The sequence below is a fragment of the Somniosus microcephalus genome, chromosome 3 (genome assembly GCF_052327205.1).
Source record: "Somniosus microcephalus isolate GS21.2 chromosome 3, FLI_Smic_1.0, whole genome shotgun sequence".
Taxonomy (NCBI): Eukaryota; Metazoa; Chordata; class Chondrichthyes; order Squaliformes; family Somniosidae; genus Somniosus; species Somniosus microcephalus.
Window position 1 is genome coordinate 99000712 of NC_140989.1, and position 27253 is coordinate 99027964.

At 40.6% G+C, this 27253-nt stretch overlaps 1 protein-coding gene across 1 annotated transcript in view; it reads right to left on the reverse strand.

The window, feature by feature from the left end:
* fancl (FA complementation group L) overlaps positions 1-27253 on the reverse strand; it is an 87959-nt gene that overhangs the window by 42406 nt on the left and 18300 nt on the right. Inside the window, exons 2-6 of the mRNA XM_085981414.1 lie at positions 24738-24852; positions 18115-18173; positions 14159-14219; positions 13145-13201; positions 8405-8502 (exon numbers count right to left, since the gene is read on the reverse strand). Of these exons, the coding sequence (XP_085837540.1) occupies positions 8405-8502; positions 13145-13201; positions 14159-14219; positions 18115-18173; positions 24738-24830 (368 nt within the window). The 5' untranslated portion in view covers positions 24831-24852. The remainder of the gene's footprint in view (positions 1-8404; positions 8503-13144; positions 13202-14158; positions 14220-18114; positions 18174-24737; positions 24853-27253) is intronic.

The window sequence follows — 27253 nt, forward strand, 5'->3', positions numbered from 1 at the left end:
CCCGAAATTTTTGGAGGTTGGAATCGTGTTCCTGTTGATCGTGACCTGCAATGGTAATGTTATCAAGATAGGGAAAAGTGTCCCTTAGGTTTTCCTGCTTAACCAGGCCATCCATTGCCCGTTGAAAGACAGCCACTCCATTAGTAACCCCGAATGGGAGGCGACGAAATTGGTACAGCCGTCCATTAGCCTCAAAGGCTGTGTACTGCTTATCTGAGACCTTCAAGGGTAACTGATGATAGGCACTTTTTAAATCGTAAGTTGAGAACACTTTGTATTCGGCCAGTTTATTAACCATATCATCAATGCGTGGCAATGGGTAGGCGTCCAAGTCGGTATATTGATTGATGGTTTGCGAATAATCGATGCATAGTCGCTGTTTGTGAGGTTTAGAGGGTTCTTGACAATGATGACTTGAGCCCGCCAGGGCGACGAACATGGTTCAATGATATCCTCTGCTAGAAGTCGAGAGATTTCAGCCGCAATAAAAGATTGGTCTTCCTGATTAAAGCGCCGCGATTTCGTTATTATCGGTTGGCATTGAGGCGGAATACTGGCAAATAATGAGGGTTCATCAAGTGAAGCTGCTGATAATGCACAAAATGGTAATTTAGACGGTATATTAGAAATAGTAAGTCCGGGTTTGGATCCACCAAACTCAATGGTGAGTTTCTTATGCTGTTTTTGGAAGTCCAGCCCTAAGAGGAGATCACTACATAAGTCTTTGAGCACCGAAAGTCGGGTGGAGGGATACATACGACCATGAAGTGTCATATCAACAACACAAAAGCCGGAGATTCTGGTATTAAGTGATGACTGGGCCATCGCAATTGCCTGGTCCGATGGGAAGACATGTAGTTTCAATTTTGCAACAATCTGTTCCTTAATGAAACTATCAGTACTTCCTGAGTCAATTAAGGCATCTAAGGTATGCCCTTTAATTGAAATTTTTGTGGCTGCATGAGACAGGTTCTGTGGGCAAGCAGCTGTAATTGGTGTCATTGCACAGAGAGTGGCTAAAACTCTCGGTGTGCTTCTTCGGGAGAGAGCTCGAGGGGAAGCTTGATAGGTCCTAGCTGGAGCATCTTGATAGGCCCTAATTGGGGCAGTTCGGTAGGCCTTAGCTGGATTGGCCCTCGTAGAGGCCCTTGATAGGCAAACTTTAGCAAAGTGTCCTTTTTTCCCGCAATAACTGCAGATTGCATTGCGAGCAGGGCAGGTTTTCCTAGGGTGAAAAGCATCTCCACAAAAGAAGCATTCCTTCCTAGATTGCCAAGAGGCTGCTAAAGTGGGGTCGTCCTCCTCTTCTTCATCAGAATTATCAGAATTAGATTCCCCCATGATAGGGTTCACCTGAGACCGCTTGAATTGTCTGGTTGCAGCTACAGCAGCAGATCGAGATCTGGGCAGCTGATAGAGGTCTGCATTTCTCTTTGCCAAATCCAGTGAACAAGCTAGGTCAAAAGCTTTTTGTAGCTCAAGTGTTTTACTTTCTAGTAGACGCTGGCGTATAAATGGAGAGGCAATCCCGCAGATGAAAGCATCACGAATCATTTCTTGGCGGTACAGCTCAGCTGAGGCTGCCTGAAAGTTACAATCTACGCTGAGCCTGCGAAGTTCTTGCAGGAATTCGTCAATTGATTCCCCTGGCCCTTGTCGGGCTGTGGCCAGTAGATGTCTAGCATAGACCTCATTTGGGGTCTTCGCATACAGTTTCTTAAGTGCCCGAATCACCTCTTCGTAATTATCCCATTCATCAACATATTCGAACACTTTTGGGGTCACATAATTGACAAGTATCTTCAATTTAGCAGGAGCATCCGCTTTACATTCATCCAGAAAATTCTCAAAAGTACGATACCAATGCTTCCATACCCTGCCAGCTGCTGGTGTATTCGGGTCCAAGTCCAGACGAATAGGTCTAAGGATTTTCTCCATGATGGGTGGTTCCCTGGATCCTTAACTTCCGAGTTTGTCTGAAGGTCTAGTATTTGTCAGTGTAAATACTAAGTTACTTAAATTGATGTAAGAAAAAGGAGACTTACCATCAAGTAACTTTAAAGTAAGCTTTAAGTAACTTATAAACACACTATATACACAAGAGAGGTCTTTACCATGCCTCTGGTAGAAGCCTCTTACAATACTGAACAGTCCAGTATTTATACCAGTCCAACAGGAAGTGACATATGACAGGAAGTGAGGTATGTACACAGTTCATAGTTCGTAGTTCATAGTTCACAGGAAGTGATGACATAACTTCCCGGAAGTTATCATTTTTATCACACCCAGTGTATTAAAAGAAATAGGTGAAGAAATTGCCAATGCATGTCATCATTTCTTTAAAGCTCTCTAGATTTGGGAATTCTGCCTTTAGATTGGAAAATTGCAAATGTCACTCCATAAGAAGGGAGAAACTACAGACCAGTCAGTTTAACGTCAGTTTTGGAGAAGTTACTGGAATGTATCATCAGGGACAGAATGACTGAGCACTTGGGCAAGTAGGAGCTGATCAAAGAGATGACATAGCATGGATATGTAAAATCTAGTTGAATTTTTTTTGAGAAGGTCACTATCATGGTGGATATGGATGTTGTCTAGATGGACTTCCAGAAGGCATTTAATAAGGTTCTGCACAAGAGTTTATTAGCAAAAATAAAAGCCTACAGAATTGGAGGTAACCTTGTGACATCGGTTGGGAAGTAGTAGGGATAAACGGAATATTCTCTGATTAGTGGGATATGACAAATGGTGTTTCCCAGGGATCTGTATATAATGGATGAAGGAATAGAGAATTGTATATCTAAGTCTACAGATGACACTAAGTTAGGAGGCACAGTAAATTGTGCAGATGGGAGCAGGAAGTTACAAAGGGACACACAGATTAAGTGAGTGGGTAAATCTGAGACAGCTGTAGTGCAATGTGGCAAAATTTGAGGTCATCCACTTTGGATCCAAGAAAGACAGATCGGAATGTTTTCTTAATGGCAAGAGACTAGGAACTGTGGAGGACTAAAGGAATTTGGGTGTCCATGTACACAGATCACAAAAAGCTAGTAGGCAGGTTAAAAAAAGTAATCAAAAAGGTTAACTGAATGCTGGCCTGTTTTTTCCAAGGGGGCTGGAATACAGAGGGGAGGAAGTGATACTTTAGTTGTACAAAACTTGTTCAGACCCCAGCTGGAGTACCACTTTCCATTTTGTGCACTGCACCGCCGGATGGATATATTGGCCTCGGACGGATATATTGGCCTCGGATGGGTACAGCACAAATTCAGCAGAATGATCCCGGACTTAATGGGTTAAATTATGAGAACAGGTTGTATAAACTTGGTGTTAAGCTAGGTGTTAATCCAATATTGCTGTACCAATGATTCACAAGGCATGATGGACTACTTGACATGCAGTGAATAGTTTAAATGTAAAAACTGATGCAGGACTGTGGGAATGCAGTACAAATAGATAAGAAAGAACAGAAACAGAGTAGAGACAGTGAGGGCTGAATTTTGTTGAAAGCTAAAGTGAATTTTAAACAGAACTCTGTAAAAAGAAACAAATGACTTGTGCAGCGCGTGATCGCCTAGTTTTCTGTTTTCACATGACTTGCAATTTATGAAAATGTATAAATATTGTAGCCCCGTGAGTCTCGGGGCTCACTCTTTGGGAGGCATACTTGTGTGCAGAAACACAAAGGGTTTCTCAGAGTGAAGTCCAGTACCGGTGACCGGAATAAAACTTTACTTATTTTACAGTTTCTGACTTTGTGTATTACTGAGAAAGTGACAATAGACTGACCGGCGTGTTGAGTCTCCTAAAGCAGCGAACCCTGATACCCCGAGTTAGGGGTAGATCCTCCTCACAGAAGCGAGGGGTTAACATTGGCTTGTATTACCTTGAGTTTAGAAGGTTAAGAGGTAATGTCATTGAGATGTTTAAAATGATAAAAGGATTCGATAGGATAAACTATTTCCTCTACTGGGGGAATCCAATAAGGGGGCACAAACTTAAAATCAGAGCTAGGTAATTTAGGAGTGAAATCAGGAAGCCCTTTTTGACACAAAGGTTAGTGGAAATCTAAAAGTATGTAACTGCTGGGTCAATCGAAATTTTCAAGACTGAGATTGATAGATTTTGTTAGGCAAGGGTATTAGGGGATATAGATCAAAGGCAGTCAAATGGAGTTGAGGTACAGATCAGCCACAATTTGATTGAATGATGGAATTGGCTCCTCCTGTTTCTATGTTCCATACATAGGTCTTGCAAGAAGACAGCAAACATCCATTTTCATGATTAGCAGTCAGGATAGTATTGTTAGAAAGGCTAGAAATTCCAGCAGTGGTTGCATTCATCTCATGGGCAAACTCATACTACTATGACTCTGGAGGAAATTCTAGCCACTGGTCTCGAATTATTCGAGTCTGACTTTGACCCCTTCTTGTAGTTAGATGTGTTTATGGGTTTCCATTCAAATGTCAAGTCCAGTTGACGGGGACAGTTGAAGCACGAGCTTGCTTTCGAGCACGGATAGCTGTAACAATATGTGCCATAATATCTGTGAAGCTGGAGTGAAATGCATCTTGTAGCTACACTGCGATCATGTGGTGTGGTTTTATTGCCAAACCGGAAGCTGGGTTGGTCCTGGGAAATACTGTTTAGAGGGAAATTAAAGGCTGCTGTTTCAGTGTTGGGAGAATTTGGAATTTTTAGTTGAACTGATTGATGTGGTGTTTCTTATCAAATAGTCTCACCTTGACTTCTATTCTCACAAACAGATTACACTACTTAGAACTGCAAGGATGATCATGTTCTGCAGCTTCTTGTTCACATCATAACTTCATCCACCAGCTGCTTAGCTCAGAAGGTTTATGAAGAGATTCAGTCCTCAGTCATAATTGGCTAGTTGCATGGCTGCATACAAGTTCTCGGGCAGATATCCCCTCAGCATATGTACAGCAGGAAATGGGTCTTCCTGTGCACACATGAACGGAATTTCACACACGGCATTCTGTAGTTTGCGTTTAACTATAATATTGAATTTCCCCTTTTACTGCTTGATTGTAATGCTAAAAACTGACATACCAATTTAGCAAATGAGCAATACTTCTGCTTTTCACCAAGGGGCACTCAGAAGGGTAATCGGAATTTAATTTTGGTTTAACTAAAATATTGAATGAGTTATTCAGCTTATGTTAAATTCATAAAAGTAAGAAGTGTTTGAGTTCCAGAAACAGTGCATTTCACTAGAAAGCAAGAAGAGATACAGAACCGTCTGTGTGCACCTCCCAATATCAAAATCAACATTGACTTTTCAAAAGTAAAGACCAAATGATCTGGCAGCAAGTGGTGTCGAAAATCAGGATGAGCAGGAGACTGGGACAGCACTGAGGAACACTGCAGTGAGTACTAAAAAGACTGTGGGATTATTCGGGTCAGCACAATAGAATTGTTGTGGGATAGCTGGCAACTCTGCTACAAGCATTGTACACTGGTCACATAGGGGGACGATTTCAATCTGCCTAGCGACCCGTTTTTCAGTGTAAACAGGGAGATAGCAGTACAAAAATTTCCAAATAAAAAATTGAACTGAAATCACACTGGAGACCTAACCAATGCGATGTTTGAGTGGGTTTTAAGCAGCCAATGCTCCCACCCAAAACTGTCAGGAGCCGAATATGAATATGCAAATTGGAGATCTGCACTGGTTCAAGGATCCAAACAATATTTTGGTTGTCACCAGCTTTGCAATTGCATGTTCTACAGCCCACAAACCATGGGCTCTATAATTCAGGAGTGTCATTTCCTGCTTTATTGAAAGGGATCCTCTGCGGTTCTCAGGTAAACTGTTGGAAAGTTTACATTGACCTTTGGCTCATGAAATATTGTGGGTTTTGGCTACTGCAACTGCTGGTGCGGTCGCTACACCATCGACAACTGGTATGGAGTCCTACTGGCAACCCACTTATGCTTTTATTAGGGTCCTGCTGGGTGTTCCACTGTGGCTGTAGGTAGAGGAGCAGCAGCAGGAATGGGCACAGAGAACTACAGCTGCAGTGACAGCAGGCAGAGGGAGGAGAGCTTGTAGGAATCCTCACCCTCTCAGACCCAGGTTCTCAGAGCAGAACTGCAACAAGAGGCTGCACTCCTTTAACAGTCATGTGCAGCATCTCTCTCCCAGTCCTTACATCCTCCAATGAACTGCATCCATCCAAAGACCAACATTGGTATTACTGTTAACAAGCATTGCAGAGTCACCAGATACTCCCAGAACACACCCTGCACACAAACATTTTGGAAAACATTGTAATTTTCAAATTCCGCAAACAAATCACAATACTAATACGATAGAAGGAAGCTCACCATAAACTCGAGGAACAGCACCTCATCTTCCGATTAGGCACTTTACAGCCTTCCGGACTCAATATAGAGTTCAACGACTTCAGATCATAACCTCGGCCCCTATTATATTTTTATATTTTTTATCCACACTTTTGGTTTGTGACTTTTCCTTTTTTTTTTTCCCCTCTCTCTCCCACATAGCAGCTGTCTTTCACTCTGCCAGCGCATTTCACACTTCATTTAGAGCCATTGGGGGTGATTTTCACTCAGAAGTCAGGAAGGAGGCGGGACTACAACTTTCGGGCCAATCCACGCGATTTTAACTTGATTGACCTTGTTGAGCCCGCCCAGCAAGCTCAGCAGACCAATTAAGGGCCACCTGACAACAGGTGACGTCACAGACTGAAATTTCATCTGTCAAGACGTTTTGACAGATAAAATATCAGTGTTTCACAGCTGTTTGAAGCTGTCAAACATTGACAGTCTTACTTCTAACCTGAGTCCTTCTCCACAGACTCAGTTAGAAATCTCACTGGCACAGAAAGCTGCAGGCTGTCACTTGACAGTTCGCAGCCGTTCTGCTTTCTGTGCCGGTTAGATGATGGACTCCCGAAACCTAGAGGAAGGAAGGCTAAAAAGTACAGGTAATTTAAACTTCTTTACACACTTTAGACACGCTTACCTTTGCACTCATGCACCCATCACTCACCTGAACACCGACATCTCGACCCCTCCAAGTCCTTCAACCCGACTCCTCTAACTTGGCGTGGTTTGGAGCCATTGGAAATCTCACACTTCAAGCTTTAAAATAGGGATTAGGCTAAAAACTGCCTGTTAACTACCTGTTAACAGGCAGTTAATTGGCACTAATCCCTTCCCGCCTCGGGTAGGTGGGTCCCAGTGCGGGGCGGGTACCCGCCTCCTTTGAAACTTACATGGAGGCAGGTTGGGGGTGGGATGTTGTCGGGAGCCCCGAATTTGGGACTTTAACCCCCCTGCATGCCTCCAATCCCGACTCCACGGGTCAGTTAAAAATCGAGGCCATTGTCTGTTTCTTTACCTATCCTATTACTATCTCGTCTCACCTTGAATATCTCTTCTTTCATCCCCTCCCCCAGCCCCCAAACTGCCTTTTGTTTCATTTCCTGCCTTTTCTCTCAGTTCTGTAGAAGGGTTTCGACCCGAAACGTTAACTCTATTTCTCTCTCCACGGATGTTGCCTGGCCTGCTGAGTTTTTCCAGCATTTTCTGTTGTTATTTCACAATACTAATGTTAATTTGGTGAAAACCACTAGTGCCTGTCTTATGTACACCCTTAGCTAATCTAATGCTCCTACAAGGTGCTATGAACATAGGAACAAGAGTATGCCATTCATCCCCTTGAGCCTATTCCACCAGTTAGATATGTACCTCAACTCCATTTACCCACCTTTGCTCTATATCCCTCAATACCCTTACTCAACAAAAATCTATCAATATCAGTCTTGGAAATTTCAATTGACCCAGCATCCACAACCTTTTGGCGGAATGAGTTCCATATTTCCACTACCCTGTGAAAAAATCCTTTCTGACTTATGAGTGAAATGGTCTGGCTTTAATTTTATTATGTCCTCTTGTTCTGGATTCCCTCACCAAAGGAAATTATTTCTCTGTATCTACCATACTGCATCTTTTATCAATTTAAACACCTCGATTAGATCTGCCCTCGCCCCCAGTGGCTGCAGCAGCATGGACAAGATAGTAGGCAGAACGTTGCAATTTAGCTGCTAGTAATGCAGTTCTTGAACCACCAGAGGACATGCAAAGGCTAAGAGATATTCTTCCAGAGAAGGGTGGAGAGGTACTACCTTCTAAAAAGGCACAGTTGAGATTGGCATCAGCAGCGTACAAAGGAAACTATCTATAAATCTTACTGTTGTGGCATATATTCATACATATACACTGCTCTTTTATAAATAGCCACATATTTAAATAATGAATAAAAGTTTTACAAGAACAATATTATGAAATTCTAAAAAGTCATAAGTTTGTGAACTCCATGATAATTGAATTGAAACAAATCACTACTTACTTATCCCAACCCAAACTTTCAATTTCTTTAATAAGCTGTGCATAATACTGTGGAGGAGGAGGAGCCTGCAGGTCATGTTTATTCCTTAATGCAATTTCCTACAAAAATAGATGTTATTGATTAGTAATTAGCTACAACTTGTTTACCATACCACTCAAAATTCGACAGCAGAACCTGAAACTGTAGTGCACTGTACCGGCAGAATGACTTGGATCGTATAGAAGTTGAGACTATTATGTTTTTGTTATAGGCTTTTCATCAAATGAAGCAGACCCTGGAATTTGCCAGCTGCATGCATGATGGGCTTCATTATTTCTCAAGGTAGGTCAACGACATAAGCACAGGAACTCTCAAAGAATATTAGCACTTCAATGATTGAACCGAGTCGGCAAGCGGTCTTGCTGTAGAGGGAAGCACCGGCAGGAAATATTTGTTGAACAATATAGAACCGGTTTGATGCCTTCCAAGAAAGAAGTACTGAGGTGAGCAGCTATGAAGTAGAAACCTTTAAAAGATAAAAATGGCGAATGGTACTTCGTGTAGTAGTATGTCAGACCTCCAAGCAAAGTATCAGAGATCAAAATACAGTCTTGTTTCTGGCATTCAAACTTGGCAACCTTCATGGAGTGACTTCAGTTCTTGATTTAGCTGCTAGATGGCATACTTTGCAGCAACACTGCAGCTAATCTTGGGAAGGTCTCAAAACTGGCAGGACCAGTCCCATTTCACATTAGGCAGCATACTTCCCAACAACCTACAAAATAGCTGACAGCCCTAGAAAGTTGACAACACAAAAAAAAACATGCACAACTGAAAAGTACTAGAGGAGCATGACCGGCATTTATAGGAGCGCCTTTAACGTAGTAAAATGTCCCAAGGCACTTCACAGGAGAGTTATCAAACAAAATTTGCCACTGAGGCACTTAAGGAGATATTAGGACAGGTAAGCAAAAGCTTGGTCAGAGAGGTAGGTTTTAAGGAGAGTCTTAAAAGGAAGAGAGAGGGGTAGAGAGGCTGAAAGGTTTAGGGAGGGAATTCCAGAGCTTAGGGCCTAGGCAGCTGAAGGCACAGCCCCCAATAGTGGAGCACTGATAATCCGGGATGTGCAAGAAGCCAGAATTGGAAGAGTGCAGATATCACTATGGGTTGTAGGGCTGCAGGAGGTTAGAGAGATAGGGAGGGGCAAGGCCATGGAGGGATTTGAAAACAAGGATGAGAGTTTTAAAATTGATACATTGCCAGACTGGGAGCCAATGTAGGTCAGCGCGCACAGGGGTGATGAGTGAAAAGGACTTGGTGAGAGTTAGGACATGGGCAGCAGTTTTGGATGAGCTCAATTTTACAGAGGGTGCAAGGTGGGGGGTCAGCCAGGAGAGAACAGGCGAGTCTTGGTGGTAACAAAGGCATGGATGAGGGCTTTAGCACATGAACTTGGGGCAGGGGTGGAGATAGGTGACGTTATGGAGGAGGAAGTAGGTGATCTTGGTGATGGAGAGGATATGGGGTCAGAAGCTCAGCTCAGGGGCAAATACGACACCAAGCTTGCGAATGGTCTGGTTCAGCCTCGGCCAGGGAGAAGGTTGAAGTCAGTGGCTTGGGAGCGGAGTTTGTGGCGGGGACCTAAGACAATGGCTTCAGTCTTTCCAATATTTAATTGGAGGTAATTTCTGCTCATCCCGTACTGGACCAAGGCCACTACTTCAAAACAACTGAATATTTAAATTCCTCTATTACTGTACTTTGTATTTGAAGATTTTTCTAAAAACGAATGCCCTCACGTATGACATGCAAAATGAAGTACAGTAGATACAATGGGGATGTAGTGAGACATGAACTAGTCAAAGCTAAGCTGTAGCTATAAATAATTGTAGTATAAGGAGGAAAAATTAAGTACATAAAAGTGTCGTTTTTGCAGCAGTGGAGTGAGAAATTTTTGAAAGAGAAAGTGAGCTTTGAGTGCATGCAGCCCTAGGAAATTTAGACTTTTGACACTTGTTGGTACATTTTCCAGCAATTTGAAGTGTGAGGTGATTCAGCATTTGGAGCCACAAATTATGCTTCACTGGTTATGTTTTAAATTGTACTTGTTAGGAGTCACAATTGACGTGATTTTTTTTGAATCAGATGGTAATATTTAAAGAAGTATTGACTTAAAATTTAAATAGGTTAGTGCACAAACATTTTTGAAATCTGAAAGCACACTTGTCAGTGTAAGGAATTGCAGTGTACATGCCTTGTTATTATACAATTCTTTTTATGCCTCAACTTGTACTGCTGAAATATGTGACCTCAATGTTTGATGATTGATGTTGGAGTAAACTGGTTATCAGCACCCTTTGGGGTAGATCTGGACTCTAGTGTAAAATGGGCGATAGAGAATTGGCAGCCCGTTTTACATCTCTACCGATTTTTATTTTCACTGACTACAATGGAGATAAAAATTGGGAGATGTAAAATGGGCTGCCATTGAGCGCTTGATTCAGTTTTCTTTTTAAAGATCTTCTCACTGTACACCGTTACTCTAGTTTAACTGAGTTTAACTGTTCCACACAATCAGCAGTTTTATCTTCACCTAACCTACATGGTTTTAAACTCAAACATCCACCATTAGGCTGAAGCGAAGCTCCATCAGCCTATACTCGCAATATTTTATTCAAATTAATACAAAAAGACTTTAAGAACATTGCATGAGCTAAAGGGATGTTTAAATGAACGACTAAAGTTTTTGGGGCCACTGTTATGACAAGTAAAAGAGCAATATACTTTGTGAAAAATTTAATTGTACGAGACTAAATTGATTAATTTTCAAACAATTACTGCTAGTGTAACTGCTACAGTGAGTTAGGCATCTTTTGCGTGTAGCATTGCTCATCCTTCCAATTAAATGAAGCTCCATAATCATGGGGAAGTCAAGCAGGGAAAGTCACAAGGGACAACTGCAGTTTCAAGGAGGTTTGTTCTATAACGTGTAACACTCCTGGCTCATGGAATAGATAAGACAGCCTTTCCACGTGGCCATCATTAACTCTTTAAAAAAAAACCTCAAGGTGACTGGATAGGGCAAGGTTGAGAGAAACTAGAAATCCCACTTTAAAAATGCAAATTACTGGTTAAAAGACAGTGATGTTCCAAAATGTGTTCTATACTGCGGAATAATTATTCAATGCATATTTGTGATCTTGGCTGAGCCTTCTGGGTGAGGCATTACACAACAGAGGGAAAAGGAGGAAAGAAAAAAAACATTTTCCTGTGTAAATTCTGGGCCACCTAGCAGCTAGTTATAAAGTACCTTTGGCAAAAACTTCAAAGCAGATCACCAGCTGTTAATCAGATTAATATTTTATATCATACGCATGTGGCAAATTTAACTTTTTGAAGAATTTAAACAGTTGACCGACTTTATTAGCAACCTCCGTTCCACTTTACTCGGGATTTTGCTACATATTTCTGACTATCTGCAGTATTCAGTTGCAGCTGGAAGTACTACCCACTCATTATACTTGGGAGTCAGGAATATACAGTGAGCTCCTTCAATCAATGGGCTTTTCCAACATGTGATCCTAATACAAAAAATGTTTCAGTGTGCATGACATATGTATTATTCACCAATTCGTTCTTGCTCATTTCAGATATTGCAAGGACTGAAAGTACTCATTTTTAAGAGGCACCTGATTTATATTTTACACGAGCCAATGTACAGAAATAAAAGCAATTCTCACTTTTAATAACCGGATTAATACCCGCATAGCACCTAGGGGTTTAATTTGGTTAGGCTCATTCTGTTACCACAGCAAGTTTTGAAGGTTTGCAACAGCACAGTTTGAAGGCTCTTCGAAAAATCAAAGTATTATAACTTTGCATGTTGTGCTTGTACACTGAACATTATAAATGCCCATCCTACTGCACCTCCATCCCAAATTAAAAGAAAATTTCCTTCCATTACTCACTTGAAATGTCTCAATTTTTAACTTTTTGTTTGACTACTCTACATTAATTTAAGTTGCTTGCATTTTTAATATTTTTCCTCAATAATGATAATTTATTCATAACAAAGCTGATCTCTCTCAAACTCAAAAGTATTACTTGATTGAGAAATTAGGGATGATCTTCCACAGAACTGAAGTCTCCCTCAACATCTTTTTACATCAGGGGAGAAGATGCGATGACAAAAGTAGCAGCTTACACCTGGTGAAAACAGAGTACTCTAGCCAGAGAAACAAGAAACCATTTGTAAGTTAAACAAGAATGTTTAATGTGATGAAAATGGTCACTTCATTGCTAGGGTTGCTTTTCCCTCTTTTAAAGATTAAAATGTGAAAAAAAATTCTAGAATAAGTCATCTACTTTTTCCACCGTGATAATGTACCTGTAAAACTTGTTTCCAGGAATGATAAGCTGGATATATTTCAAGACGGGAAGCCATGATAACATATCAAAAGCCAGCATCAGATTTAAAAAGGGCTTTAAAAAAAAAGTAATTTTCTGGCTTAGCTGTATTTCTTAATAAAATGTTTATCCCCAAAGTTGTACAGTGAAATATAACCAGGAAATGTAACAAAACTTAGCATTAGACGAGTATTTATTCTCTGCTCTCAAAAGGTGGAACTAAAAACCAGAGTTATTTTTGGCTGGAGTGTAGAATCGACTAATGAAGCTGTTGAAAAAGTAAACATAATGAAAGAATGGGGATTTATGCAGCTGCATGCTTTAAGCACCACTCCTTACAGTGCTTGTACTCACCAAAACAGTCTTAAATTCCAACATAAAACTGGCCAGGTCAGAGCAGTGTTGCAGTCTCTGGTGAAGGAAAGGAAAATGGTCAAATGTTCTTTCAGTGGCTGTTGGTGCAATATATTACATCAGAAGACAAATCCAGAGTAGATTATAAGCAGCCAAAATATGTGACATCTTCTCGCCTATTCCATACGTCTTTTATAGCCATCACTTGGGGGGTGGGGAAATCAAGCAACAAAAATACCAGTAATACCCTCCTGGTTTCCGATGCCTTCATAAACAGAAATTCATTACAACATTTGGACAAGCCAGTTGACAGGCTTAGTTAAACACAGTTGCTCGCCTGCATAGAACTTTTCTTTTTGAATAGACACGGATAGACATCTTTGTGCAGAAACAACACTGCTGTCTCAGCGCTATGAACTCCCGACTTCTGATGTGGACTAATACTTGAACATAAATAGGGATCCACGTGAACTGAAAAAAGAGCCTCACTGATAACTCTAGTGGAATCTAAGCTACAAGTATACACAAGGCTGCATTTATTATGCTGATAAATAATGTCAAGAAATGTTGAAAGATGAACCATAAAGGTCCATCTACCACTTCTGGCTAGAACACTGAACACGTGGTTTTACTTTTCAGCCCAAGTTAGATCTAATTATCAACATTGTGTGTTTAAGTTGCTAGTCTATTTTGATTCACTATATAAAACATTCTCTACACCTGAACCTTCATTTGCAACAGGATAAAAAGCATGACATGCACAATTAAATGTAGTCCTAGAAATACCTTAACTGAACCTGCCATAGTCTGATGAATCCTCATGTTTATTAAAATTGCTGCTGCTGTCGGTCTTCATAATATTAACAAAGTGTTTATTTTATTTTTTAAAGTCTATTTCCCCCTTCTCATTCAGCAAGGTAAACCTTATTCAAATAGATTTTTACTGTTCAGAGACAATTTATAGCAACCTCTAAATTTTTATTACATGACTGAAGCCATTATTTTGCACATTACCTGTTTCACAATGTGCTGGTATCCACGCAAGACTTGTTTTAACTGCCAGCTGCACTGAAGTCTTCAATAGATTAAAAACATAAAAATAAAATGATACAAATTTTGTCATTTACAAGTTATAAATGGCAGAGTTTGAAAGAAATACACCAGGGTGCAGGCCTCATCACTCAGCTAAGGAGTACCCAATGTTGGCAACGGCTCAGGGCATCATCAGTGTGCAGGAAGAGAAAGCTTACAACAGTAATAGTCAAGAAAATTCTCTCAGGAACTTGACCAGCTGAATTTGAATGCATTAAAATATTTTTTTAAGTCCTTGGATGGGCAGCCTGGAGTATTATTTTAAACTATTTTTAAGCAGAATTCACTGCATTTGAAAACTCTGCAAGTATGTCAATCAAATTTTGATGATATATTGTGTAACCTCAGTTAAGATAACTTAACATTTAAGTCCAAGATCAGCCAATAAAATACACCTACTACTGTACTGTTGTGTTACAGTACCCGATTCCTCATATAGCTTAGAATCCCCAAAGTTACTAGAAAGAAGTCTTTTTATCTTGGACGGAATGGGATCCTATTCCATTTTTCACAGCTAACACACACTTAAAGCTCATTCACTACTTCACTTAGTCGACTGAAATGAGCATTTTAAAAATTATATAAAAACCTAGTCACTTTTCATACAATGTTTAATTGGATAAGTATTCATTCTGTCAGTAGTGAACATTGTAACTGTAGTAGTATCTGTCATGAACATCCATCGATTTTCTTCTTCCTCATTGGTTGTTTTTAAATTAGTTATTATCTACTTTCATTATTCACCAATTGTTTCCCACAAGCTTTCCTCACTGAAGGCTTCTGCCCAATCAAATTGCAAGAAAAATTATTCTCCAAGGTTCAGCTACCATGGCAGTTCCTCATTAAACCTGCTTTATGCTGAAACCCTCAACCAAGCTTTTGTTACCTCCAGACTCAACTATTCCAATGCTCTCCTTCCTGGCCAGCCTCCCATCTTCCACCCTCCATAAACCTATCATCCAAAATTCTTGCTGCCTGTATCCTAACTCGCACCAAGTCCCATTCACCCATCACATCTGTGATCGCTGATCTACATGGACTCCCGATCCACCAACACCTTGATTTTCAAATTCTCATCCTAGAGTTCAAATCCTTCCATAGCCTCAACCCTCCCCATCTCTGACCACCTCCAGCCCTATAACTTTCCAAGAACTCTGCATTTCTCCAACTTTGGTCTCTTGTGCATCTGCCACTCCCTTCACACCACCACTGGCGGCCATGCTATCAGCCATTTAGGTCCCAAGCTCCGGAATTGCCTTCCTAAACCTCTCCACCTCTTTTAAGACCGTCTTTAAAACCTCTCTCTTTAGCCAAGATTTTAGTCACCTATCCTAATATCGGCTTCTTTGGCTCGGTGTCAATTCTTTTCTGATTACACTCCCGTGAAGCACCTTGGGACATTTTCCTACATTAAAAAGGTGCTATATAAATGCAAGTTATTGTTGTTATAACTTAAAAATTATGGGGTAGAGTTTCCACTTTGGGCGCAATCAGGAAATTGCCCCCAAAATGAGCTTAAAATTGCGCTGATTAGGTTAGGCGTCGAGTTTCTGCTAAAACTCATTTGAATAATCACAAACTTAAAATCTTCCATGAAACAGTGCAATCGGGCAGCTTAATAGAATGTAATCTTTTATTTTTTCCTTTCCATTAAAAAGTATTCCTTGATGTACTTAAGAGTGGTAACCTGGTGCAGTATTATTAATACAGCTGAAAATGGGTTTATCACCAAAAATAAGCATTTCTAATAAGGATGTCCAGTCCTCCACCTGTGGGTAACCTGATACAAAAATCACTGAAAATGACAAAAAAACTATACTGAACAATTTAATAGTTTAATTGTTGTACACTAGTCAGTTTCTTAATAAATTACATATGATTTTTAAAAAATCCTACTAGTGCCTGTGCGCCTAAGAAAATGAGCTCATTCTGAAGAGCCTTTCCGAACCACACAATCACCCAAATCTCACGATGTCGACCTGGGAGCATGGCCAGTTTTGTGGACAGGGCCTGATTTGGGCAAATTGAATCTTGAACCAGCAGAAGAGATCGCAGAAAACACAAGCGCAAGTGGTTTTGGATGCAACTCACTTGCGTTTAAAATTCCCTGATCTTCTGCACAGGTTCAGCCAATTCCACTCGGATTGCGCTGCTATAACCAGCGGAAGCTTGACTCCAAACTCTCCGAAGTGAGATATTTGAAAAATCAATAATGCACAGAAATGAAAAATGTTACCATAAGCACCCCTCCCCGGTAGCACCCTCATCTAATCCAGGACCTGACGGGAATAACCCTTTCGCCACTTCCCATTCCAGAGGCGAGAGAAAAACAGCGCAAGGAAGCGAGAGAGAGAGCGCTCACAAGAGAGTGAGAACGAGAGAGCATGCATGCAAGAGCGGTCAACAGCGACACAGTGGGAACCAGAGTACCCCTTCCTGAGGCATCAAAAATTCCTGCACGCCAGGGCTTTTCAAGATGAACAGGAGCTGCAACAGTGGTGAAGTCATCCCAAGGCCTCAAATGTCAACTGATAGAATGCACAAAGAACTTCACAAACAGCACCAGCAGAATCTGTGCAACCTGCCTACAGGCCTAAAGCCCACATCTGGGGATCCCAATACTCAAACCTGCCCCAACAGATTTATAACATTTCAGAGACAACTGCAAGACCTCAATGATAATTGTGTGTTTCCAACATTTTGTGTTTTCATTTCAGACCTCCTGCATCTGAAAGATATTTTTCATTCAATTTCCCCAATTTCTTGCCTTTTTAAGGGCCTTTCCCACACCTTTTCACTATCTTAGCAATCTTGCACCTTCATCTCCGTTACCTGTTTTTCTATTATGTAATTTGGAGATCATGCAACTCATCAACTTCCTCCCTGTGATTGAAATACAAGTAGTTTCCTACCTCTCCACCCAATCTTTCTTTCCTCCCAACCCTACTCAAATGCTTGCCTTTCAGTTTCCAGTTCTGACAAAGGGTTAACCTGTTTAGGTATCTTATAAGATACAACCTGTACATTTCCATAACCTAGATTTAGTGCAAGATCTCAGAGGCTACCTATAAATAAACACAACTGTTTGCATTTATGATCTTAAAAAGACAGATTTATATAGCACCTTATTGTGTTGCCGAAAAATGTCTCAATCCTTCACATATGTGAGTATTTGAATTGCTTTGGCTGTCATGTAAACAAGTGCAGAAGCCAATTGGCACATAGCAAGATCTCACAAACAGCAATAAAATGCATGACCAATTAATTGTTTTTTTAATTTGGTGTCCACTTCAGGGAATGTTACACTTCCACAGATGCCTTCTTTCGGACAAGACTTTAAACCGAGGCCCCGTCCACCTTCTCAGGTGGGCATCAAAGATCCCATGGCACTATTTGAAGAGAAGCTGGGGGGGCGGGGGTTCTTCCTTGTCTCCTGGCCAGTATTTATCCTTCAACCAACACCAATTAAACAGATTATCTGGTTATTATCTCACTGCTGTTTGTGGGACCTTGCTGTCCGCAAATCGGCTGTCGCGTTTCCCACTTTACAACAGTGACGACACTTCAAAACTACTACATTGGCTGTAAACTGCTTTGGGACATCCTGATGTTGTGAAAGGTGTTATATAAATGCAAGTCTCGCTTTCAAAAAGGGTCATTGAATCTTTAATAGCCACCTAAACACTTAGATGGGGCCTCAGTTTAGTGTTCAATCGAAGGATAGCAGCTAACACTCCCTCAGTACTGCAGTGAAATGTCAGCCTAGATTAGGTCAAATCCTATAGGGCATTTGCACCCACAGTGCTACCAGATGAGCCAAGCCGACACATAACTAAACACTTTATGCAAATGCTACAATTAAAAAAACAAATCCACACCTTGCATATCTCAGATGTTTCTCTTCAGGTAACAATATTCTTACACGAAACTCCTTGTCCTGGAAATATACAGCAAAAGGAAAGGTTATATTTATTACACAATCCATGGAAATCCCAATTCTTTTTTGCTAATAACAATGAGGGAAATGCTCCTTTAACCCAATGTACATGATATTAGTAAAAAGTTTTTAAAATTTAATATAAAGAAGTCCCATTAAAGCAAATAAAGTACAGTTGAACCTCGATTACCTCCCATCAAAGAGTGGACCATCCCTTCCCTGATGGATAACAAATTGGTGGATAACCGAGATCCCTCAGCAGCACTTCCCTCTGCTGGCAAAAAACAACTGATCTATCACAAGTCCTGCAGGCACCTGCCTACAACTCCAGCTGCCAGACCAATAAAAACTAGTCAAAAATGCTCCTTCAAAGGCAATCACAGCCGTCCAAGATACAGAGATGAACGTTAAAGGCAGAGTGCTCACCCCCACTGTTCAGTGGAGCTGCCGATATTAAAACCAATAGAGAAACTGTCTGTTTAAATGCTCTTCTGTACCAGTGAGCGGAGTGGTTCAAGCTGACATTATGTTCAGGACCTGCTCCATTCACCAATGGTGAAGTGCATTTAAACAGGCAGTATCTCTACTGATTTTGGAGTCAGTAGTTCCACGGAGATTAGCGTTGCAAAAGCTACTGACACAATAACTGAACGTCAGCACATACTGCCTTTAGCACGGATTTTTGTAGCTGAGGGGACACTGGAAAATCATTTTCATTCAGCACTCATGGGTCCAGTGGCTGGAGTTACATAGAAACATAGAAGATAGGAGCAGTAGTAGGCCATTCAGCCCCTCGAGCCTGCTCCGCCATTCAATGAGATCATGGCTGATCATCCAAATTCAGTACCCTGTTCCTGCCTTCTCGCCATATCCCTTGATCCCTTTAGCCTTAAGAAATATATCCAACTCCTTGAATATATTTAATGAATTGGCCTCTACTGCCTTCTTTGGCAGAGAATTCCACAGGTTCATCACTCTCTGGGTGAAGAAATTCAGGCAATTGTGTAATATGCAGCTCAATGGTCCCAGCACCAACTAATCTTGGAGCAAACCAATTGAAATGAGTGAAGAAATAATGCTGGCAGCCTAACTATTATTTGTCTCCCAATATCCAAAGAAATTCTCATAATCAAGAATATAGTTAGTTAAAGGAAGCTTGGATAATAGAGGTTGTACTCTACCAGTTGAGCCCCAGGTTACCAAAGAACCACAATTAAAGTCAATTCTGTTCAACCAACCTGGCATAAACATTGTCCAGATAACAGAATTAGATTTTTTTTAATAGAATTTTATAACCCTATTAGTTTGAACTGAGCAAAAGTGAAGTTGTGTTTTTCCAGCAATCAAAATATGTAGTTCCACAATGATGGCCCAGAAATTCAGGTCTCCGCGGGTGAGTACGCAAGGAGTACTCACCCGTAGACCCAATGGAAGTGCCGGTTTCCTGCATGCACTGCGCATGCGCGGGAAACCGGCACTTCCTTTCCCGAAAGAAGGGGTTAAGAGTTTGAACGCGTGCACAGGAGAGGCTGCGCGTGCGCATCGAAATTCAGTTATTTTTGCAGGTTTTCCCGGGAGGGTAAGTCTGCAGAAGTTACACATTTAAAAAGCAGGCGTAAGGCCTGCTTTTTACAAGGTAAGTGGAGAATTAAAATTAAAACATTTTTTTCCACAGGTTTATTATTTTTAAATACTTTAAAGCAAGGTAAGTTTATTTTTAGCCCCTTTAGAAAATAAAATTATTTTTTTCAAAAATTTAAATTATTGTTTAAAATAGTTATTTCATGTAATTTATAGTTTATTTTAAAAATGTGATTTAAAAAAAAAAAAATTATTTGAAGATTTAGTGCTGTTTTGGGGCCGTAGTATTTATAACTTTTGACAGGTCTTCCTGTCAATCTTATGAATGGAGCATTCCCTGCTCCGATTGGCTCCCCATGGCCCACGTGATCCCAGGGGACGCATCGAACTAACTGCGCCCCTGGGATATGCAAGCACTGCGCGCCAGCAGCTGGACCAGGCCCAGGATCGGAATTCCACGGGGGCCCACAGCTCAACGGCCGGCGCGCAAGGTAAGTGCAGGTTGGGGGCTTGCACCCGCGGTGAGCCCCCGACCTGAATTTCTGGGCCATTAAGGCATCAGTGACTAAGATGATATCAGAGAAAAATAGAAATAAGTCAAAGCTAAAGGCACTATATCTGAATGCGCAAAGCATTCGCAACAAAATAGATGAACTAATAGCGCAGATAGAAATGAACAGGTTTGATCTAATAGCCATAACAGAGACGTGATTGCAAAGTGCCCAAGGTTAGAATTAAATATTCCAGGATACTTAACTTTTAAAAGAGATAGGCAATATGGAAAAGGAGGAGGGGTAGCCCTGATAGTAAAGGATGGGATAAAGACAGTAGAGAGAAAGGATCTTAGCTCTGAAAATCAAGAAGTAGAATCAGTTTGGGTAGAGCTAAGAAATAACAAGGGGCAGAAAACATTGCTGGGAGTTCTTTATAGGCCCCCCAAACAGTAGTTGTAATGGAGGGCAGAGTATAAATCAGGAAATTAGAGGCACATGTAACAAGGGTAATACAGTAATCATGGGGGACGTTAATCTACATATAGACTGGGCAAACCAAATTTGCTGTGATAGTGTGGAGGACGAATTCATGGAATGTATGCAAGATAGTTTTCTAGATCAGTATGTTGACAAACCAACTAGGGAACAGGCTATTTTAGACCTAGTATTATGCAATGAGAAAGGGTAAATTAATAACCTTGTAGTAAAGGGGCCTTTAGGGAAGAGTGACCACAATATGATAGAATTTTATATTGAGTTTGAAAGTGATTTAGTTAAATCCGAAACTAGGGAAACAAATCTAAATAAAGCAAACTACGTAGGTATGAGGGGTGAGTTGGCTAAGGTAGATTGGGAAACTACATTAAAAGGTATGACGGTAGACAAGCAATGGCTAGCATTTAAAGAATTAATATACAATTTACAACAAATATTAATTCCTTTAAGGCACAAAACCCCCCACAGAAAAAGTGGTCCAACTGTGGCCAACAAGAGAAGTTAAAGATAGTATTAGATCAAAGGAAGAGAATTATAATGTTGCCAAAAAGAGCAGCAAGCCTGAAGTTTGGGAGGATTTTAGAATTCAGCAAAGGAGGACCAAGAAATTGATAAAGAAAGGTAAAATAGAATACGAGAGTAAACTAGCGAGAGACATAAAAACAGACTGTAAAGGTTTCTATAGATGTGTAAAAAGAAAAAAATTAGCAAAAGTAAATTTGGGTCCCTTACAGGCTGAGACAGGAGAAATTATAATGGGGAATAAGGAAATGGCAGAGAAATTAAAGAAATGCTTTGTATCTGTCTTCACGGAAGAAGATGCCAAAAACTTCCCGGAAACGAGAATGAGGAACTGAAAAAAATTAGTAATGGAGAAATTAATGGCACTGAAAGCCAATAAATCCCCTGGACCTGATGGCCCACATCCTAGGGTTTTGAAAGAGGTGGCTATAGAGATAGTGGATGCATTGGTTGTCATTATCCAAAATTCCATAGATTCTAGAACTGTTCCCGCAGATTGGAAGATAACAAATGTAACCCCACTATTTAAGAAAGGAGGGAGAGAGAAAACGGGGAACTACAGACCAGTTAGCCTGACATCAGTAGTAGGGAAAATGCTAGAATCTATTATTAAGGACATGGTAACAGGGCACTTAGAAAATAATAATAGGATTGGGCAGAGTAAACACGGATTTATGAAAGGGAAATCATGTATGTCAAATCTGGTAGAGTTTTTTGAGGTTGTAACTAGCAGAATAGATAAGGAGGAACCAGTGGATGTGGTGTATTTGGATTTTCAGAAGACATTCGATAATGTGCGACATGAGGTTATCAAACAAAATTAGGGCTCATGGGATGGGGGTAATATACTCACATGGATTGAGGGTTAACTGACAGAAAACAGAGTAGGAATAAACAGGTCATTTTCGGGTTGGCAGGCTGTAACTAGTGGCGAATGCAAGGATCAGTGCTTGGGCCTCAGCTATTCACAATCTACATCAACGATTTGGATGAGAGGGCCAAATGTAATATATCCAAGTTTGCTGAGGATACAAAGCTGGGCGGGAATGCAAACTGTCAGGAGAATGCAAGGAGGCTTCAAGGGGATATAGACAAGCTAAGTGAGTGGGCATGAACATGGCAAATGGATATAATGTGGAGAAATGTGAAGTTATCCACTTTGGTAGGAAGAATAGAAAAGCAGAGTATTTTTTAAAACGGTGAGAGATTGGGAAATGTTGGTGTTCAGAGGGACCTGGGTGTCCTTGTACACGAATCACAAAGTTAACATGCAGGTACAGCAAGCAATTAGGAAGGATATACTTGCCATAGAGGGAGTGCAACAAAGGTTCACCAGGCTGGTTCCTGGGATGGGGGGATTGTCCTAGGAGGAGAGATTGAGTAGACTAGGTCTACATTCTCTAGAGTTTAAAAGAATGAGAGGTGATCTGATTGAAACATACAAAATTCTTACAGGGCTTGACAGGGTAGATGCAGGGAGGATATGTCCCCTTGCTGGGGGGTCTAGAACGAGAGGTCAGTCTCAGATAAAGGGGTCGGCCATTTAGGACTGAGATAAGGAGAAATTTCTTCACTCAGAGGGTGGTGAATCTTTGGAATTCTCTACCCCAGAGGGCTGTGGAGGCTCAGTCGTTAAGTATATTCAAGACAGAGATCGATAGATTTTTGAATATTAAGGGAATCAAGGGATATGGGGATAGTGCAGGAAAGTGGAGATGAGGTAGATCATCAGCCATGATCTTACTGAATGGTAGAGCAGGCTCGAGAGGCCAAATGGCCTACTCCTGCTCCTATTTCTTATGGTCTTAAATGCTTTTGTAAATTTTGTACGGGAGTGCAGATGAACTTTTTGAACAATGGTAAAAATTTCCTTTGCAGCTTTCAAATTACTTTTGTAAGGCATATACAAAACAAATTTGCAAAGTTTCAGAATTGTTCTCTACACTGAGTGCAGAGAAAAATACTCATTAGGCTAGAGAAATTACATTTTACTCAATGCTAACCTGATTCGGTTTGTGCTGGGATATATTAATTGAAGCTCATGGTGTGCTTCAAAATGGCACTCCCAGAGAAAGAGAGATTTCAATATAATTTATATTTAGAATCAAAGCCAGACAAATAAACTTTACAATTTAGTACTAACCCCTACTTTCTAATTCCCTCTTAAGCCATTCAATTGCTGAAAATATAAAACAGAAATCTGTTAGAACATTTTACTTTACACAGGTGATTCCGCATTCCCATGCTTCAAAGGGTCAGTGATTGCGAAAAGTGTGGGGTGGAAAATGGGGTTAGAGTGTTGTAACCCATCCCTGGCCAGTGGGTCCCGAGAGTGTAAAATTAAGACAGGCGTTATTAAAAGGGTATGTGGGAGCATGGCTGTGAAGTTACTTACATGACAGAAAACAGAGGGAGGTGATTAATGGATGTTTTACAGACTGTAAAATCTTATAGTAATGTCCTCCAGGAGTCAGTTTTGGGATCACTGCTCTTCTCTCAATAAATATATTTTATATAAAATTATCTGGATTTGGGTATAGGGAGCATAGCATCAAAATTTGCAGACAACACAAAAATAGGAAGCTTGGTTAACTGAAGAGGACTATAAGCAACTCCAGCAGGACATAGGTGGATGGGCAGATAGATGTCAGATGAAATGCGATGCAACACATTCTGGGAGGACAAATAAGGAGAGGAAATAGAAACAAAGTGGTAAAACTTTGAAAGGAATGGAGGAACAAAAAGATTTAGGGACTTGTGATACATATAACTTTAAAAGTGGGAGGGCAAAGGCTAAACTTATACAAATCTTTACTTAAAGTTGTAGTTAGAAGATGGTGCAAAATTTTGGGCACCTACTTTAGGATTGGTGTTAAGACCACAGAGACAATGCACAAGAGATCCGCCAGGGATGAGAGGCTTTAGTTATGAGGAGAGACTGGAAAAACGGAGGCTCTTTTCATTAAAGCAGAGATGGTTAAGAGGGAATCTGATAGAGATGTTCAAAATTATGAAGGGTTTTGATAACAAATAGGGAAAAACTATTTATACTGATCAATGAGTCAGTAACCAGAGCACATAAATTTAAGATGATTACCAAAAGTACAAAGGAAGGAGTTAGGGCAATTTTTTGTTAAATGCAGCATATTAGGAGATAGAATGCCCCATCAGAAAAAGCAGTATAGGGAGAAAGCATTTAAAAGGGAAGTGGTAAATATTCAAAAAAGAAAAATCTAAAAGGGTATGGGAAAATGGTAGGAGAATGAGACAGAGCAGATAGATCTTTCAGGCATGATGGGCTTCCCTGTGGTGCAAAATTCTACAATTCTATGGTGGGGGAGAAGAGGGAGGAGAGAAAAAAGGTACCCTTTTCAAGGACAATATTCCCTCTTACAATCATGTTCTCCACAACCTGCAATTCTATCTGGTTAGTAATGCTGGTATTTACCAATCACACCCTAATACACTGTACCTTAGCCATAATGAAGCCATCAAACACGGTCTTCTGTCTGTTCTGAGGCAACAGAAGTGGGCACTCATTGATCAGGGCATCATGTCCAGCCATGGTTTAACGCAAAGATAACGATCTGCAAGATATAAATATGTACGGTAACAAAGATACATTTTATGATGCCGACTATTATTACTAAAATGCTTCAAAAGCTCAATTACAATTGCAGACCTGATTTTTTAAACTAAAGACAACTTCAAAAAAAAATGATGTGTTCCATTGAGAACAGATGCACAAAATGCAGGCAAGGGAGCAAAAACACACACACACACAAACACAACACATCTTGCCCTGGGCAGGCTGAATGCTACACATATTATTTAATGGGAGAAAAAAATACCAACTGCAAGTACTCTGGGAACCCAATCAATAAAAATAATTTAAAAAATATTCAGTCTCAAAACTAGACCACCCACTATATACATTTTTATTCTATATATCACACACACTGAACACAGAATAACCTGGGAATCAAATCCAGATGAAATCCCAATAAACTTCCAAGAATAATGTGAATTGTTTGTCCTTCCATGATTACAAAGGGAGTATAAAACACAGATAGCCATGTCTGCACTTGCATTAACCAAAAGTATAGCAATCTTCATATAAAACTCAAAGCTCTCTCCGCTACTGATTTATCTTCTGGGATCCCTGCTGGAACATGTGCAGACTTGGCCTCCAGGCGAGGATACAGATGGGCTTGGCTGTGATGTGCTCCTCCCTCCGCAAAATCAAATAACCAACCCATTGACACTCACTGCCGAGGTTCATGCATGAAGAACAGTCACATAGGGAAGGTTCTGAAGGGCTGTAAGCACCTGTAAAATCGGACCTCAGGTGAAAGTCAGGAGAGAAAGGGTAAAAACATTTAAACAAACAATTATTACAGGTCTGAAAACAGTGTTATTTATTCTGGGGATTACAATGATTATATACTGCTACAGCTTTCTTCATAAGAACATGAGAATTAGGAGCAGAAGTAGGCCATATGGCCCCTCGAGCCTGCTCCGCCATTCAATACATCAACTCCACTTTACCACCCTATCCCTCGATTCTCTTGATGGCCAAAAATCTATCGATCTTGGTCTTGAATATACTCAATAACTGAGCACCACAGCCCTCTGGGGTACAGTATTCCAAAGATTCACAACCCTTTGAGTGTTACAGATGCCATATGAACTCCTCATTTACTTTACAGCCTGGTAATCATTTCCAGGTATCCATTCCTGTCAGATCTTCCTCATTGATAGATAAAAGTTAAATGCTGCGCTAACTCTGCAAATGTATTGTGGCCTTAAAATCTGCCTTTTTCCTTTCATTTTTTTGCTGTCAATCTCATCAGAAAATAAATTGGTAAATTTTATGCTCATCACGATGAAGGAAGACAGTGCAGGGAAATGAAACACTTTTAGACAACGGGCACTCAGTATCAAGTAATCCTACAGCCAGATGCTGAGTAGCAGATCTAACTCTTCTCTTCCGCCCCCGCCACTTTAATGTGTTGCAGGTCCAGATCTACAAGTAACTGAATTGAGACTGCCCAAAAATCCTTTTACTTCAGCTAAAGCAAAAGGTGGAGAAACTTTCAACCAATGACTGTGGACTCGACTTGAACCAGTGTCCCAGAGGTGAAAAAACATTATGCTAACCCACTCTACTACCCCAGCAATCCTTACAAGCCAGTTTGACAGGAAATTATCTGACAGAATTATGTATTAAACAATTCCCATTAACAACTGCAGTACGGGATCTGCAGAAATCATGCAGAGTAAGCACTCTTTTCCCATATCCATTGTTTGCTGCCCTAGATACATCAAGGAACAAATGACCCAAATTTTTAATTCCACTTGTTGCAATACAAAATATATTAACTGTGTGATGGCAAATTATAAAAAAGAGTGAAAGAATTACTCCGACAGTCCAAACATTTGTGCAATATCAACTAGTACCTGTACAGAGATACAGTAATCAGCTACAGCAAACAAATAGAGTGGCTGGAGTACATTACAAAGAGTCAACTCCATCCCCACCACCCACACTCCCCCCAGGCCCTGCCCCACCCCAGCTATTAAACTACATGGGGTTGATTTCTGTGTACTGGTCTAAGTCAGTTCTAAATGGGAAAGAACTGGTGCTCCTCAGTCAGAAGATGAGAGTATACAGGTTGCAGCAGGTGAGAAAAAAGCACCCTCGTGCAGCCTGGCATTCATCCTTCAGTTTCGCTTTTTACCTCTGAAAAGCTGCAATGGGAAATTCCCACAGGGAACCCACTGGTGACACTAATGGAGCGGGAAAGTAAAAGCAGCAGGGCAATTACCATAAAGGATCATAAAAAGCTAAGCGGAATCAGAAAAAATACAAAAAAAAAGGAAAATCCGCACAGAAATGGCCTTAAAACTACTGAATGAATTTTCTTACTATGTCCTTAGGAACATAGGATTGCTAGACAAAAATAACCAAGGACCATCTAGTTCACC